The sequence below is a fragment of the Tachyglossus aculeatus genome, chromosome X1 (genome assembly GCF_015852505.1).
Source record: "Tachyglossus aculeatus isolate mTacAcu1 chromosome X1, mTacAcu1.pri, whole genome shotgun sequence".
Taxonomy (NCBI): Eukaryota; Metazoa; Chordata; class Mammalia; order Monotremata; family Tachyglossidae; genus Tachyglossus; species Tachyglossus aculeatus.
In genome coordinates, this window is record NC_052101.1 from 21,519,237 (window position 1) to 21,536,367 (window position 17,131).

At 44.6% G+C, this 17,131-nt stretch overlaps 1 protein-coding gene across 2 annotated transcripts in view; it reads left to right on the top strand.

The window, feature by feature from the left end:
- Window positions 1-1,513: 1,513 nt before the first annotated feature.
- The window catches only part of GRHL1 (grainyhead like transcription factor 1), a 66,785-nt gene continuing 51,167 nt past the window's right edge, over window positions 1,514-17,131 (top strand). For both annotated transcript variants that reach the window (XM_038740520.1, XM_038740521.1), the window contains exons 1-5: window positions 1,514-1,577; window positions 10,345-10,531; window positions 12,728-12,798; window positions 14,844-15,234; window positions 16,801-16,877. In XM_038740520.1, coding sequence (XP_038596448.1) covers window positions 1,558-1,577; window positions 10,345-10,531; window positions 12,728-12,798; window positions 14,844-15,234; window positions 16,801-16,877 — 746 coding nt within the window. In that variant the 5' untranslated portion in view covers window positions 1,514-1,557. The remainder of the gene's footprint in view (window positions 1,578-10,344; window positions 10,532-12,727; window positions 12,799-14,843; window positions 15,235-16,800; window positions 16,878-17,131) is intronic.

Here is a 17,131-nt window from a genome sequence, read left to right on the forward strand (position 1 = left end):
TGGCCCAAGAGCTTAGCCCAGTGCTCTGCACTCCGTCAGTGCTCAATAAATAGGAAGGAAGGAAGAGGAAGGCAGGAAGAAAGAAGGGAGTGAATGAATGAGTGAGTGAATGAATGAGTGGAGGAATGGAGTGAGTGAATGAATGAATTAGTGGAGGAGTGAGTGAATGAATGAGTGAGTGAGTGAATGAATGAATTAGTGGAGGAGTGAGTGAGTGAATCATCATCATCATCAATCGTATTTATTGAGCGCTTACTGTGTGCAGAGCACTGTACTAAGCGCTTGGGAAGTCCAAATTGGCAACATATAGAGACGGTCCCTACCCAACAGTGGGCTCATGAATGAGTGAAGGAGTGAGTGAATGAATGAATGAGTGGAGGAGTAAAGGAGTGAGTGAGTGAATGAATGAGTGACTGAATGAATGAGTGAAGGAGTGAATGAATGAGTGAGTGACTGAATTCATTCATTCAATTGTATTTTTTGAGTGCTTACTATGTGCAGAGCACTGTACTAAGCGCTTGAGAAGTACAAGTCGGCAACATATAGAGGTGATCCCTACCCAACAGTGGGCTCACAGTCGGAGTGAAGGAGTGACTGAATGAATGAGTGAATGAGTGAGTGACTGAATGAATGAGTGAAGCAGTGAGTGAATGATTGAATGAATTAATGAGTGGAGTGAATGAATGTGAATGACTGACTGACTGAGTGAAGGAGTGAGTGAATGAATGAATGTGAGTGAGTGAGTGACTGAGTGAAGGAGTGAATGAATCAGTGAGCGGATGAATGAATGAGTGAAGGAGTGCATGAATGAATGAATGAGGAGAGAGAGGGAGAGGGAGAGGGAGAGGGAGAGGGAGAGGGAGAGGGAGAGGGAGAGGGAGAGGGAGAGGGAGAGAGAGAGAGAGAGAGAGAGAGAGAGAGAGAGAGAGAGAGAGAGAGAGAGAGAGAGAGAGAGAGAGAGGGAGGGAGGGGGAGGGGGAGGGGGAGGGGGAGGGGGAGGGGGAGGGGGAGGGGGAGGGGGAGGGGGAGGGGGAGGGGGAGGGGGAGGGGGAGGGGGAGGGAGAGAGCGCGCGCGCGCTAGCTCTGTGTGTGTGGAGGAGGCAGGGGAACGGTCGGTAGTGCCCGCCGGCCCCGGACCCCCGCGTCTCGCCCAATCAGGAGCCCCGCCCGGGGAGGCCACGCCCCCCGCGTCTCGCCCAATCATAATCCCCGTCCTGGGAGGCCCCGCCTCCACCCCCCGCCCCCCCCGCGTCTCGACCAATCAGAGACCCCTTCCGGTGAGTCCCCCGCCTCCACCCCCGCCCCCCCCGAGTCTCGACCAATCAGGAGCCCCGCCAGGGGGAGGCCCCGCCCCCTGCGGCCGCGCCTCCGGCCAATCGGCGGGCGAGCCCGGGCCGGGGCTCCGCAGTGCGCGCCGCCCGGCGACCACAACCGCCCCCTCCCGCCGCCTTCCTCCTCCTCCTCCTCCTCCTCCTCCTCCCACCACCTCCCTCCTCCTCCTCCTCCTCCCTCCTCCTGCCCCCGACCCCAAAGTCCGGCTCCCGCGGCCCCTGCGACATGACACAGGACTACGACAAGTGAGTGTCGGCACCCCAAATTATACTTACTTACTTAATTTATTGATTTATCGGATTGATAGTAAGGATCATTCCATTGATTAAGCGCTTACTAGGTGCCAAGCACTGTTCTAAGCGCTGGGGGGAGGATACAGGGCCATCAGGTTGGCCCTCGTGGGGCTCATAGCCTTCCTCCCCACTTTAATAATTATAATGATAATAGTATTTGTTAATCAATCAATCAATCAATCGGATTTATTGAGCGCTTACTGTGTGCAGAGCACTGGACTAAGCGCTTGGGAAGTACAAGTTGGCAACATATAGAGACGGTCATCATCAATCGTATTTATTGAGCGCTTACTGTGTGCTGAGCACTGGACTAAGCGCTTGGGAAGTCCAAGTTGGCAACATACAGAGACAGTCCCCACCCAACAGTGGGCTCACAGTCTAGAAGCGCTTACTAGGTGCCAAGCACTGTTCTAAGCGCTGGGGAGGGATACAGGGCCATCAGGTTGGCCCTCGTGGGGCTCATCGTCTTCCTCCCCACTTTAATAATTATAATAATAATAGTATTTGTTAATCAATCAATCGGATTTATTGGGCGCTTATTGTGTGCAGGGCACTGTACTAAGCGCTTGGGAAGTACAAGTTGGCAACATACAGAGACGGTCCCTGCCCAACAGTGGGCTCACAGTCTAGAAGCGCTTACTAGGTGCCAAGCACTGTTCTAAGCGCTGGGGCGGGGGATACAGGGTCATCAGGTTGGCCCTCGTGGGACTCATAGTCTTCCTCCCCATTTTAATAATAATAGTAATAATAGTATTTGTTAAGCGCTTACTATGTGCCAAGCGCTGGGGGGTTACAGGGTTATCAGCTTGTCCCTCCTGCGGCTCACAGTCTTCCTCTCCATTTTAATAATAGTGATAATGGTAGGGACTGTCTCTATATGTTGCCAGTTTGTACTTCCCAAGCGCTTAGTACAGTGCTCTGCACATAGTAAGCGCTCAATAAATACGATTGATGATGATGATAATGGTATTTGTTAAGCGCTTACTAGGTGCCAAGCACTGTTCTAAGCGCTGGGGGGATACAGGGTTATCAGGTTGTCCTACGTGGGGCTCATAATCTTCCTCCCCATTTTAATAATAATAATAATAGTATTTGCTAAGCGCTATGGGCCAAGCACTGTTCTAAGCGCTGGGGGGGGATACAGGGTCATCAGGTTATCCCTCGTGGGGCTCATAGGCTTCCTCCCCATTTTATTATTATTATTAATAATAATAATAGTATTTGTTAAGCGCTTACTATGTGCCAAGCACTGTTCTAAGCACTGGGCGGGATACAGGGTCATCAGGTTGTCCTACGTGGGGCTCACAGTCTTCACATCCATTTTAATAATAATAATAATGGTATTTGTTAAGCGCTTACTACGTTACAAACACTGTTCTAAGCGCTGGGGGGGATACAGGGTAATCAGGTTGCCCCAGATGGGGCTCACAGTCTTAATCCCCATTTTAATAATAATAATAATGGTATTTGTTAAGCGCTTACGACGTTACAAGCACTGTTCTAAGTGCTGGGGGGGATACGGGATAATCAGGTTGTCCCAGATGGGGCTCACAATCTTAATCCCCATTTTAATAATAGTATAATAATGGTATTTGTTAAGCTCTTACTATGTGCCAAGCACTATTCTAAACGCTGGGGTAGATACAAGGTGATCAGGTCGCCCAACATGGGGCTCACGGTCCTCAGCCCCATTTTACAGATGAGGGAACTGAGGCCCAGAGAAGTGAAGTGACTTGCCCAAAGTCACACAGCTGACATGTGGCGGAGGTGGGATTAGAACCCACGACCTCCGACTCCCAAGCCGGGCTCTTTCGCTCACCCCTCTCTCTGCCGGAATCATCAAATAGTCCTGCTGTTTGGTAATAATAATTATAATGATGATGATGATGGAATTTGGTAAGCGCTTATTATGTGCAACGCACTGTATTAAGCACTGGCGCTTACTATGTAACAGGCAGTGGACTGAGCGCTGGGGTGGATACGGGTAAATTGGGTCAGATACAGGCCCTGGCCCCGGGTGGGGCTGCCAGATAAATAATAATCATTTATTGTGATATTTGGTAAGCACTTACTATGTAGCAGGCACTGGACTAAACGCTGAGGTGGATGCAAGCAAATCGGGTTGGGCACAGTCCCTGTCCCGGGTGGGCTGCCATAATAATAATAATAAAATAATAATAATAACAATAATAATAATAATAATAAATTGTGGTACTTGGTAAGTGGTTACTATGTAGCAGGTGCTGGACTAAACGCTGAGGTGGATACAAGCAGTTCGGGTTGGGCCCAGTCCCTGTCTCGGGTGAGCTGCCAGAATACTACTAATAATAACAATAATAATAATAATAATTGTGGTATTTGGTAAGCGCTTACTATGTAGCAGGCACTGGACTAAACGCCGAGGTGGATGCAAGCAAATCGGGTCGCGAACACTGACCCTGTCCCGGGTGGAAATCACAGTCTCAGTCCCCATAAACCTGGTGTGGGCAGGGATTGTCTCCCTTTATTGCTGGATTGTCCTCTCCCAAGCGCTTAGTCCAGTGCCTGCTACATAGTAAGTGCTTACCAAATACCATAATTATTATTATTATCGTTATTATTATTTGGTAAGCGCTTACTATGTAGCAGGCACTGGACTAAACGCCGAGGTGGATGCAAGCAAATCGGGTCGCGAACACTGACCCTGTCCCGCAGTCTCAATCCCCATAAACCTGGTGTGGGCAGGGATTGTCTCTCTTTATTGCTGGATTGTCCTCTCCCAAGCGCTTAGTCCAGTGCCTGCTACTTAGTAAGTGCTTACCAAATACCGTAATTATTATTATTATTGTTGTTATTATTATTATTCTGGCAGCTTAGTCCTACACACAGTAAGCGCTCCATAAATACGATGGAATGAATGAGTTTTACAGATGAGGGGACTGAGGCCCAGAGAATAAGAACGATGGTGCTCTGCTGAGCGCTTACTATGTGCCAAGCACCGGTCTAAGCGCTGGGGGAGATACAAGGTGATCAGGTTGTCCCACGTGGGGCTCACAGTCTTCATCCCCATTTTCCAGATGAGGGAACTGAGGCCCAGAGAACTGAAGTGACTTGCCCACGGTCACGCAGCAGACACGTGGTGGAGTCGGGATTAGAACTCAGGACCTTCCGACTCCCAGGCCCGGGCTGTAGCCACTTTGAGAGACCCCTCTCTTCCTTCAAAGCCCTACTGAGAGCTCCCCTCCTCCAGGAGGCCTTCCCAGATTGAGCCCCCCCTTTTCCTCTGCCCCTCCTCCCCTCCCCATCGCCCCCCGCCCTCCCTCTGCCCTACCCCCTTCCCCACAGCACTTGGGTAGATTTGTAAAGATTTATTATATTCTATTTTCATTCATTCAATCGTATTTATTGAGCGCTTACTGAGTGCAGAGCACTGTACTAAGCGCTTGGGAAGTACAAGTTGGCAACAAAAAAGAGACGGTCCCTACCCAACAGCGGGCCCACGGTCTAGAAGGGGGAGACAGACAACAAAACAAAACATATAAACCAAATAAAATAAATAGGGTAGATATGTACAAGTAAAATAAATAGAGTAATAAATAGGTACAAACATATATACAGGTGCTGTGGGGAGGGGATTATTCATTTATTCATTCAATCGTCTTTATTGAGCGCTTACTGTGTGCAGAGCACTGTACTAAGCGCTTGGGAAGTCCAAGTTGGCAACATATAGAGACGGTCCCTACCCAACAGCAGGCTCACAGTCTAGAAGGGGGAGACAGACAACAAAACAAAACATATTAACAAAATAAAATCAATAGAATAAATATGTCCAAGTAAAATAGAGTAATAAATATGTACAAACATATATACAGGTGCTGTGGGGAGGGGATTAATGATGTGTATATATCTATATAGCAAAGCAGTGTGGCACAGTGGAAAAGAGCCCGGGCTTGGGAGTCAGAGGTCATGGGTTCAAATCCCGGCTCTGCCAATTGTCAGCCGTGTGACTTTGGGCGAGTCACGTCACTTCTCTGGGCCTCAGTGCCCTCATCTGGAAAATGGGGATGAAGCCTGTGAGCCCCCCCCGTTGGACAACCTGATCATCTTGTAACCTCCCCAGCGCTCAGAACAGTGCTTGGCACATAGTAAGCGCTTAATAAATGCCATCATTATTATTATCTCTAATTCTATTTATCTATTTTGATGGTTTTGACACCTGTCTAAGTGTTTTGTTGTCTGTCGTCCCCCCCACCAACGCTAGCCTGTGAACCCATTGTTGGGCCCTTGTCTGTCTCTAATTGTTGCCCAGTTGTACTTTCCAAGCGCTTAGTACAGTGCTCAGCACCCAGTAAGCACTCAATAAATAGGACTGACTGAATGAAGACTGAGTGACTGGCCGGCCTGGAGGCCCCTTTGCGCCTGGGCAGGACTCCTGTCGCCTTTCGGACTCCCTCCCTTGTCGGGTTTTTAATTGTCACAATTGGCAACCAGACTCTTGGCCTGGGGGAAACTCGACACCCGGGAGGCGGTGAGATCCTCCCTGCTTTTCCTCTCCTCCCTCCTCTCCCTCTCCTCTTCATCCCTCTTTAAATGCCCAAGGTGGAGAACAATCAGTCAGTGTCAGGAGCACCTTTATTTTTTCTTTTTAAAAAAAAAAAACAACCAGAAACTCATCCCATCCTGACCTAGGGGATCCCACCGGCCCAGTTCTGCTTGTGGGTCTGTGGCTTTCCTAGGCAGGATCTTCCTACACTTCCATTTTTTTTCCATCCCTTTTTCCTACTAGAGGATTTCAAGACAAGGTCTGGAGAATCCAAGGAAAAGGCAGGGGCGGGAGAAGGATAGCATCGTTTCACAAAGGCACACCTTGTTTCGTGTATCTTTTTTTTTTTTAACCTTAATGACTTGAGTGTGGTGGAGCTGTTGGGAAGAGAACTTGTTGGGCCTTGGGAACGTAAGGTGTTCGAGGCACAAATCACGGATAGGAAATTGGAAAACCTTTTTGTGTCCCGTAACGGCCCGTGGATTTCTTTGACACGCACCTTTCGGCTTTAAAGGTGGACTTCTCCAGGTCATCCGATGTCGCTAAGCAATGTCACTTGGCCCATCTGACAAGGAAGAAAGAATTCCAGGTGTTAGGTCCTGGGAGCCTCTCTTATTGACCGTAGGTGCACCCAGAAAACGTTTAAATTGCACCTTACTTCTTAAAAAAAAAATTGAAAAATTGCCCTGGAGTTTCTTTCGCCACTTACATCACCGATGGTAATTTCAGATTACCCTGTTTCCAGTGTTTCGCATTATCAAGAGCATAAACTGACGTTAGTCTAAAAACCTGCTGGAGATGCCTTTGTACTTCCATTCAAAGAGTGATTTAAAAAAAAAAATAGCCAACCTAGAGTCAAGGAGTTTTTAAAATCCACATTCTCTGTTTATGAAAGAGAGATGTTTTTTGAGGCTTAGTGTTTGATAGAGTTTGAAGCCAGAGTTAATTTTTCTAGTTGGATGTTTTGGGTTTGGGAGGATGAAAGAGTTGGAATCCACTATTAGGTGTTCTAAAAATGGGTGGTTGTTTCTCGCGGGTTGGTAGTTGTTACATTTAAAAGGTGTCTTGAAGGTGTTTGAGAGGTCTTTAAGTGTCTTCAGACATACTTATGGAGTGGATGACATGAACTACTTGACTTCCAAAGAAGAATGGTAATAATTCGAGAGAGCATTTTCCCGTTTAGGTTTTTCATTGCCTCTCCTAGATTTAACAAGATTATTACAGTTTAAATTCAATCGTAAATGTTGTTGGTTGCTATTTGAAGGCATCAAAGACCTTTGCTCTGGTACAGGAATCTAAAACTACTTGCACAAACTATCTTGTGGGCATTTTACCGTTGGAAGAAATTTGGGGAGGGGATGAGAGAAGTGGGAAGTTGAAAAACTAGCAATACAAGACCCACACAAAGCAGATAGTGCATTGTTAATAAAAGGGTTGAACTGTCTAGTGGGCTGGTAGTCATCGTAGAGAACCCCTGGTTCAGTAGCTATTATCACTTCTGTAATAACGTTGTGGAAATACCCAGCCTTGCATTTGATTTTTTTTTTTAACTTGCCACTTTGCTCAAACTATGTGCTTGGAACCTTTTTTTTCGTCGTTAAGCAAGAACACCAAAGCAGTTCTTTTCGCAGTGTCTGGTGAGAAAAAAAACATGCTTTTATAAGTTTGGTTAAATCCTAAATCTGAAGTACACTTTTTTTCACCCCGTCTTCAAAGATGTTCGTTTCTTAAATGATTCTGTAGCTCTGTTTTTAAAGGGTTGGATGACTGCCAAGCCCTCCACTTTGATAGCTTTAAAAGATAATTCTTTCTACACTCTCTCTTTGGAGTAGGTAGGTTACCTTCAGGCCATTTACACATTTCATTTGAGTGTTGCAATGAGAAAGGAGTTTTATAAACACCTGCAATTCTTAAATTTGCTGGTTCCCAGATTAGTGGTTATTCAACATACTTCTGAGCATTTTCAGTTTTAAGTGCTGTGTTTTGTCTTTTTTTAAATAGGCTCCCGGCTTGTTGTTCCACTTCTCATATCTTCTCACTTTGTTTCCATTATTAAATAATGCCAACTGTACAGTAGTTAAGGCTGTTTACATTTCAGATTTTTGGAATCAGTGGTGTTTGCTTTAATCTGTTAAGAGAAATTAAAATCTACACTGAAGCTCTTCATGACTTCAGTTGGTTTTCTGGCAAATTCCCACCATCTATTAAAACTAGTGTTGCAGATCTACAGAGAACCATTCTTTTTTTCCTCATTTTTTCCCTCCCCCCGCCCCTAAAAAATCAATTCTCCCTTTTCACTTTTCAAAAATCATTCAGTACTTGGTGGATCAGAATACATCATTGTGGGACACTGAGTGTTTATCTCCAAGATAAGCAGTTAGATTCTCTTGCCAGAAAATTACACTGCTTTTGTTGATTTATAGTCCCCTTTGGCCACATTCCATGCACAATCTGCAGGTAATCAGCAATTTATTAGAAGTTTCTCATATACCACCCCTCCACCTCCCAGAAATCAAATGCTTTACCCTACATTTCCCTCACTCCTTGTGGGGGATGGTCGTGGCACTTATAAAAGCCATCCAGTGCTTAGAACAGTGCTTGGCACATAGTAAGCGCTTAACAAATACCATCATTATTATTAAAAATAGGAAATTATTCTTCCTTCAGTCAAGGGGTATTATAGAGAAGCAGTGTGGCTTAGTGGAAAGAGCGCAGGTTTGGGAGTCAGAGGTTGTGGGTTTTAAACCTAGCTCCACCACTTGTCAGCTGTTGACTTTGGGCAAGTCGCTTCACTTCCCTGTGCCTCAGTGACCTCATCTGTAAAGTGGGGATTAAGACTGTGGCCCCACGTGGGACAACCCGATTACCCTGTGTCTACCCCAGGGCTTAGAACAGTGCTTGGCACATAGTAAGTGCTTAATAAATACGATCATCATCATCATTATTATTATTATTATTATTATTATTATTATTACTGATCCCTTATTGTGTGCAAAGCACTCTACTAAGGGCTTGGGAGAGTACAGCACAACAGAGCTGGTAAGCAAGATCCCTGCTATATTATCATATTTTAAGACCTAGGAGAGTATTGGATGCATGTTCTATTATTACTGCAATTCAGGCAGGTCTTTCTTTTAGAAGAGTAGTTTTGCCAGACTATTAATATTAGGTCCCAGTGGCACCTTATCTCTGCTATTAACCCATTGCAGACAGCTTGGGTGGCTTCAAAAAGGACTGCATTTTAAGTGGCCTGCCCCTTTGCTTCTCATCAGGCCTTAACTTTCTGTGGCTTATGACCCACAAAGCAGGCTGAGATCTCAGTCAACGGAATTGACTGAGCATTTACCATGTGCAGAGCACCCCATAAGCGCTTGGGAAAGAACAACACAATAGAGTTAGTAGACGCAGTTCCTGCCCACAAGGAGCTTATGGTCCAGAGGGAGAGACAGACATAAAAATAATCCTTGGATGGTTTTAATGAGCACTTAGTATGTGCCTTCCCAGACTGAGCCCCTTCCTTCCTCTCCATCCCCCCCATCTTACCGCCTTCCCTTCCCCACAGCACCTGTATATATGTATATATGTTTGTACATATTTATTACTCTATTTTACTTGTACATACCTATTCTATTTATTTTATTTTGTTAGTATGTTTGGTTTTGTTGTCCGTCTCCCCCTTTTAGACTGTGAGCCCACTGTTGGGTAGGGACTGTCTCTATATGTTGCCAACTTGGACTTCCCAAGCGCTTAGTACAGTGCTCTGCACACAGTAAGTGTTCAATAAATACGATTGATTGATTGATTACTCTATTTATTTTACTTGTGCATATCTAGTCTATTTATTTTATTTTGTTAATATGTTTGGTTTTGTTGTCTGTCTCCCCCTTTTAGACTGTGAGCCCACTGTTGGGTAGGGACTGTATATGTTGCCAACTTGGACTTCCCAAGAGCTTAGTACAGTGCTCTGTACACAGTAAGCGCTCAATAAATACGATTGATTGATTGATTGCAGAGCAGTGTACTAAACACTCGGGAGAATGCAGTTTGAGGTGCAGAGAGAGGAAATAGCAGGGTATAGGATTGTGGACGTAAGTGTTGGGGGAATGGGGGTTGGGTGAATGTCTCCTTTTAGTGGATTTTAATTAATGCTTTCAACAAAGATGTGTGGTATCTTTTTTTTTTTTTTGCTTTTTAAAGCAAAAGGCCTGTGTTGGTTCTCCAAAATGAAGCTCTCTATCCTCAGCGACGCCCCTACACCAGTGAGGATGAAGCGTGGAAGTCCTTCCTGGAAAACCCTCTCACTGCAGCCACCAAAGCGATGATGAGCATCAACGGGGATGAGGACAGTGCAGCTGCTCTGGGCCTGCTCTACGACTATTACAAGGTAGCTCTCCCGACTCGTTAACACTTAACAACAGCCTGGGATGCACTTGATTCAACAGCGTATAAAACAGTAATTTGCTGGAGAGTGTAATGCAGGTTGTCTCTGTAGTGGCTATAAATAGTCTAATGAGCACTTTGAGTTAACATGGTTCAAAGCTGAAAATCTGCCGTCAGAGAATCAAAGGATTGTTTTTAAAAAAATCTATGTGAAGTATGTAGGTGCTCGAAAAACGTTCAGGCTTCTGTGAAGGGTTTCAGGGAGACACCTCCCCTTCCCCCTCCCCGGCACATCACTGAATTCATTGTTTAGCAGGGGTAAAGTTTAGGGCTCACCATATGTAATTTTAACCTACTCTTATTCCCGGGGAGGAGGACGTGATCTCCATCCTTTCCCATGAGTGATGTAACTGTAGTCTGCGTTTAGGGGAAATGTAGGTTAAGTTCTCTGAGGGTTTTTCGCCCCTTTTCCACTCGATTCTAGTGCCTTAGGGTGGATTATACCACTCTCCTATAAAGATGTGGGATTTGCTTCATATAGACTTGGAAACGGTCAATAGCTTGCCAGAGTTACTAAGAAGCAGTGGGGCAGAACTTCTTTGGTCTGGGTTTGGTTTCAGCCCTCCTTACCTTTGTCTTCTGACCCTAACTCTCACGCTTAACTTCCCTATCAAAAAGGTTAGGATGATGGAAGGATCATTAAAAGAAGCATAGATCTGCAATGCATTGATATGTTTGATCAATAACCAGTTAAACTCCAAAATTTGGGGGTTGCAGATGTTTAATGTTTAAATGTTGTCATTCGTCTTGGGGGCCTCTTTGGTCCCGTCGCTGACAAGCAGGATAGTGGGATTCTGGTTCTTTTGGAGTTGGAGTGTGTCATTTTTATTGTGGGTTGTGTACCTGCTTGGGGCATTAGGAAACTGGGTTTTATTTGGGCGGACCTAACCTTTAACAGTGTTATGTCAGCTGACAGGGAGCTTTGTTTTGTTCCTGACACCAGGCATGCGTCTGTTTCCCTGTGGCTTAGGTGTAGGGGTTATAGTTAGGTTGTCCCTTTTGATGTGAAGCTATCTCACTGCAATTTGTGATCCTAAAAGAGTTTCATAGAAAACTTAGCCCAGATTTTTTTTGAGGTTAAAGTCAAAGTATGATCCCTCTCTGATTGATAGGGCTTTTTTCCCCCAGTTGATCTGGACAATATGAAAAACATCAAGATTAAGATGTTAATTGAAGGGCTTTAACATTGAAATAAAAAAATTACTGTGGCTTCGGAAGTTAAATGTCATTACTTTTTTTAAAAGATCCAATAATTAACCTGAAAGCAGTTATAATAGCATTTGAATCCATGAGTTTTCAGGGAAGGGTGAGTCTAAAGGAGTGCTTAAACTGGCAGGAATCTACAGTAGAAAATGGAGAGTCGGTTTTTGTTTTATGAATAAACTTATTTTCCATGTTTTTAAGGAGAGATGTCAATCAGTGCTATGTAACATCTCCAAAACTCTATTAGAGTTATTCTAGAGTATGATTTGGGGGGAAAATAAATATAAACATCTTGTGATTTCCAAATAAAACAACTCTGTATTTTCCTGGGAAGGAAGGAACCTAGAAATTCCGGATCGTAAAATACGGGACTTTCTTTTTTAGCAAGCGGGCTACAAATGTCTTGACCCAAATGGAAGGAGTTTTGAAAGTTCTGTAATTAGTTTAGAAGGACCCTACATCTGTGATTCAACTTTATTTCACTTGTCTTTCCTGGTTTGCAAAAAGAAGCTGGATCAAAAGAGGAATATCAGCCAATTAAAGACCAGATGTCATAGAGATGCCCAAGGAAATCAGTCATTGAAGGTCTGCCTGTGAGGAATATGGATGGATTTTAATGCTGGGTTTCCATTTTTAATTTCCTCTTCTTGGAGAAAGAGTACAGTGCAAAGAAAGAGCATTTTATAAGGCAGTTAAGAGCTCTGTTTGGTAAAGTGCTACAGCGGTCCTGTAAATTAACATCATTCCCACTGTTTACACTGAGGAAAGTTATTTTAAGAGGAAAAAAGGCAATTGGAGGATAGGTACTCTGTCTAATAAATTTTGTTCCTCAGGGTAGGTGATACTTAATGAAAGACTAAGAGGGAAGGTCGAGGAGTGAACCGATTTTGTCAGAATAAGAGTCATTTAATTATCCTCACATATCATAATTCTCAAGGTCCCTAGAGAAAGAAGGTCATCAACAGCAAAACCAGATGTGGAGCACCCTGATCCAGATCACAGTAAAAGGTATGTTGTACGTAAATGCACCACTATTTGGAATTTTTAAAGAAAGCTGACGTCCTAGAGCTATTTTTTTGTCATTTTCCTGAACACTGACACCTATTTTCTCATCCTGGAGAAAGCAACTTCCAACCTTTACCTCAATTGCGTATGTCAAATAGGATAATGTCATTGTAGTTTTCTCAAAGAGATATCTCAGGAGAGGAAGATGATTAAGCGGAGGTACCTGCTTTTTCAACATAGAGACCTGAAACCTTTTATAGGTGCTTTTGATCCTTTCAATCTTCATTTGAGGATTGGGGGCGGTCATCACGCATTCGTGGTGTACTGAGTGTCGACGCCAGGAAACCAAAGAGAAGTCCCTGTTTATATCGTGCCGACCAATTGTGGAATCTGTTCAATTGAAAGCCATTATGAGCCTGTCACTAGAATTCAAAACTCACTCTTAGGCAAGAGTGAAAGCGAGGCAATGGGAATGCCAATATGAAAGCCAGGGAAGAGGTAGGGATCGGGTCTATACCATCCGCCCAAATAGGCTCTATTTGCAGCCGTGGACTTGATCGTTACTAGTCCAGAGGCCCCATCAAATGATGGTTTCAGCAGTTGAGGTAGAGGGGAATCCCTGGCAACTGTAATAATAATAATAATCATGATGGCATTTGTTAAGCGCTTACTATGTGCGAAGCACTGTCCTAAGTGCTGGGGGGATACAAGGTGATCAGGTCGTCCCACGCGGGGCTCACCGTCTTAATCCCCATTTTACAGATGAGGTAACTGAGGCCCCAGAGAAGTTAAGTGACTTGCCTAAAGTCACACAGTAGCAAAGGAGACGTGTCTTTTAAAGAGGTAGTAGAAGAGGTAGAAGAGAATCCTTGTACAGATTTATTGTTCTATTTAGTTTACTTGTACATATTTACTATTCTATTTATTTTGTTGATGTGCAGCTAGCTTTATTTCTATTTATTCTGATGACACCTGTCCACATTTTGTTTTGGTGTCTGTCTCCCCCTTCTAGACTGTGAGCCCGTTGTTGGGTAGGGACCGTCTCTATATGTTGCCCACTTGTACTTCCCAAGCGCTTAGTACAGTGCTCTGCACACAGTAAGCGCTCAATAAATACGATTGATGATGATGATGATGATGATGATTAAGAAGGGCCAGCGAGAGAGGAAACTGGCTTGGCTGATGTCTCTCTGGATTCCCCTGGTGAAATATTTCTCTGTCTCTGTCTCTGTCTCTCTCCCTCTCTCCTCCCCCCTTCCTTCTCTGTTCCCCAAAGATCTCTGCAGCCAACTCTCTCTCCCTGGCTCTTCTAATCGGTCAATTTGTAGTATTTATTGAGCACTTACTGTGTGCGGAGGACTGTATTAAAGCACTTGGGAGAATACAATTCAACAGAGTTGTTAGACATGTTCCCTGCCCACAACGGGTTTACGGTCCAGAGCGACTAAGCCAGGTTTCTCTTTCCACCTGCCCCCTGCTACTGAAGGGGTTCCAAGTTGGACAGCTGATTGTTGAGCTGAATTCCTGACGAGTTTGGAACTATAACTAGCTTCTTTGATAGCCAAACAACACCCTTGCTATGTTAATAGAATGTTGTTGTTTTTTTAATTGAGACAGTTCATCATTTGAATAACAGAATAATAGAAAGGGGGGGGGCTACTTGAAGTATTTAGCAGAATTAGACACATATTCACCTAGTACTTGTATAAATCACAACGCAGGAGGATTTTTATTTATTTATTTGGCAATAGATTGATCATTTCTGTTCAATACAGTATAACAGTTTCGGGAATCTTCATTTTTTGAAGGTTGCCTCTCTGGGTTTCTGATGAAAAGCCTTCAGGATTCCTTAAAAATGTTGTTCCAAGTAAATTTGGAATCACCCGATCAATCAGTGGTATTTATTGAGCACTTAACCGTGTGCAGAGCACTGTATTAAGTCAACTGAGATGCTTATGGTTAAAGTATTTCCCGGAAACTTGGCAAAGAAGCCAAACTCCCAGCAATGAGCTTCCAAATTGTTTGTATTTTTTTTTATTTTCTTAAAGAAACAGCATCCCGAATGTGAGCGAACAGGCCCTCATTTCGGCTGGCGAAAACCGAGTGCAGGTCCTGAAAAATGTGCCGTTTAACATCGTCCTTCCCCACGGGAACCAACTGGGCATCGACAAGAGAGGCCATCTAACCGCCCCCGATACAACAGTCACTGTCTCGATAGCGACGATGCCCACGCACTCCATCAAGACGGAGACCCAGCCCCACGGCTTTGCTGTCGGGATCCCGCCGGCCGTGTATCATCCTGAGCCGGCCGATCGCGTCGTCGTGTTTGACCGCAGTCTCAACCCGGACCAGTTCGCTTCGGCTGCTCAGCCCCCAAATGCTCAGAGGCGCACTCCGGACTCTACCTTCTCCGAGACCTTCAAGGAAGGCGTGCAGGAGGTACGGGAAATGACCGCCCGTCTTCCTAATTGGGCTGTGTCTGAGTATCGGGTTTTCCCTTTTCCTTGTTATGTAATTTTGAAACCTCAATCCAAGGTGGATTAGAAATAGAAGATTTAAAATAAAAAAAAAAAGAGAGAATGCCCTTGGGTATAATTCAGCTAAGCTTATAAAACCAGAAATCATTATCAAAAGCGCATGGCTAATATTACCAGTGGCAGGGTAGAGAGCGTGATTTCGGGTAAATGGTTCGCTGAGGAGGAGGAAGAAAAAAACAATTCCCTCGTATAATCTGTCATTGACAACAGGAATATTCAGAAACTGTTTTGTTCAGCTCGCTGCCTTGGCTAAAACCAACAAACTTCCAAAACCTGAAACTGCTCTTAACTTGAAGCCCTTAACTGTTTAGTGGGCTTTGTACTGCTAGGTTCCTGAGACTTAGATTTGGTGGGCTGTTCCGTTGCCACCCATCCCAAATTGTAAATTTTCATGACTCTTGAAGAGGTAAGCAGATCCTGGAGGCTAAATTCAAACCAGGGTGTGAAGTCCATATCACAGTTTGAATGGGTTATTAGTGTTTCCGAAAAGTAAGTGCCCAACCGGCCAGTGTGAGTCGGGGGATAGAGTGCTTAGTACAGTGTTGTGCACATAGTACGTGCTAAAATATGATAGAATAAGGAGAAGACCGAAGAGGTCTGTAGTTGAGCAGCCCTTAGGGAGAGATGGAAGAGGGGTGCTTTTGGACCCAATAGTGGATCATGAAAAACAACCCCAAATCCATCAAAGTCACTATATTAATTTATCAATCAATCAATCAATCAATCGTATTTATTGAGCGCTTACTGTGTGCAGAGCACTGTACTAAGTGCTTGGGAAGTACAAGTTGGCAACATATAGAGACAGTCCCTACCCAGCAGTGGGCTCACAGTCTAAAAGGGGGAGACAGAGAACAAAACCAAACATACTAACAAAATAAAAGAAATAGAATAGATATGATGCAGTGACTCAAACTTGGCAAAACAGTCTGTCTGTCTCTTATTGGAAGATACTTAAGGTAGATGAATTTTTGTTGCAGGCATAATTAATTTACCCCCTCTCCCCCTAGATAGATTGAAGCATGTATGAAAGAGGTAGAAAAACAGGAAACAACTTTTCACTCGCATTCTAGGACCGTTTCCGGCACGGTTTTCTTTTCCATGGGACTAGGTTATGGAACTGGTTTACGTGAGGAGTCTTGGAAGCCACTTCCTCATATCCAGGTGAGGCAGATTCAGGCTGAGGCCCCGGGATTCGCAGTTGTTTCATGGCCACGTTAACCCTGAGGAAGGACTCCTGTGGGAGATGCAGGAACTGTGAGGGGGGGCTGTGAGAGAGAGAAAGAGAGAGAAACACACACACACACCCCACACACCCCCTTTTGTGCAGAGGTTCAGGAGTGGCAGGGGCCTAAGGGAACAAAGAGGACTTCTGCCTGGAAGCCTGGAACCATAAGATAAGAAGCTGACGTGCCAGCTTCAGGGCTTGTCGAAGACAGTTCTGTCACTCATCACACTCCTGACGTTTCAGGTCTTCTTCCCCTCGGACCTCAGCCTGCGGATGCCCGGCATGAATTCAGAGGACTATGTATTTGACAGTGTTGCTGGGTAATAAATCATATATATATAATACATTTCCCACCTACTCCTTTCCTCCCCCACCGCCTCAACTTCTACATCGTCTTCTTTTTGCTAACTTATTCCGATGGAATAAGGATGGCTTGCTTGGGTATTACATACACAATGTTGTATCGATACGGTGTCTGGAAAGATGGAAACTGACTTCATTCATTCAGTCATATTAACTGAGCGCTTACCGTGTGCAAAGCACTGTACTAAGCGCTTAAGACTTGATCGGATAC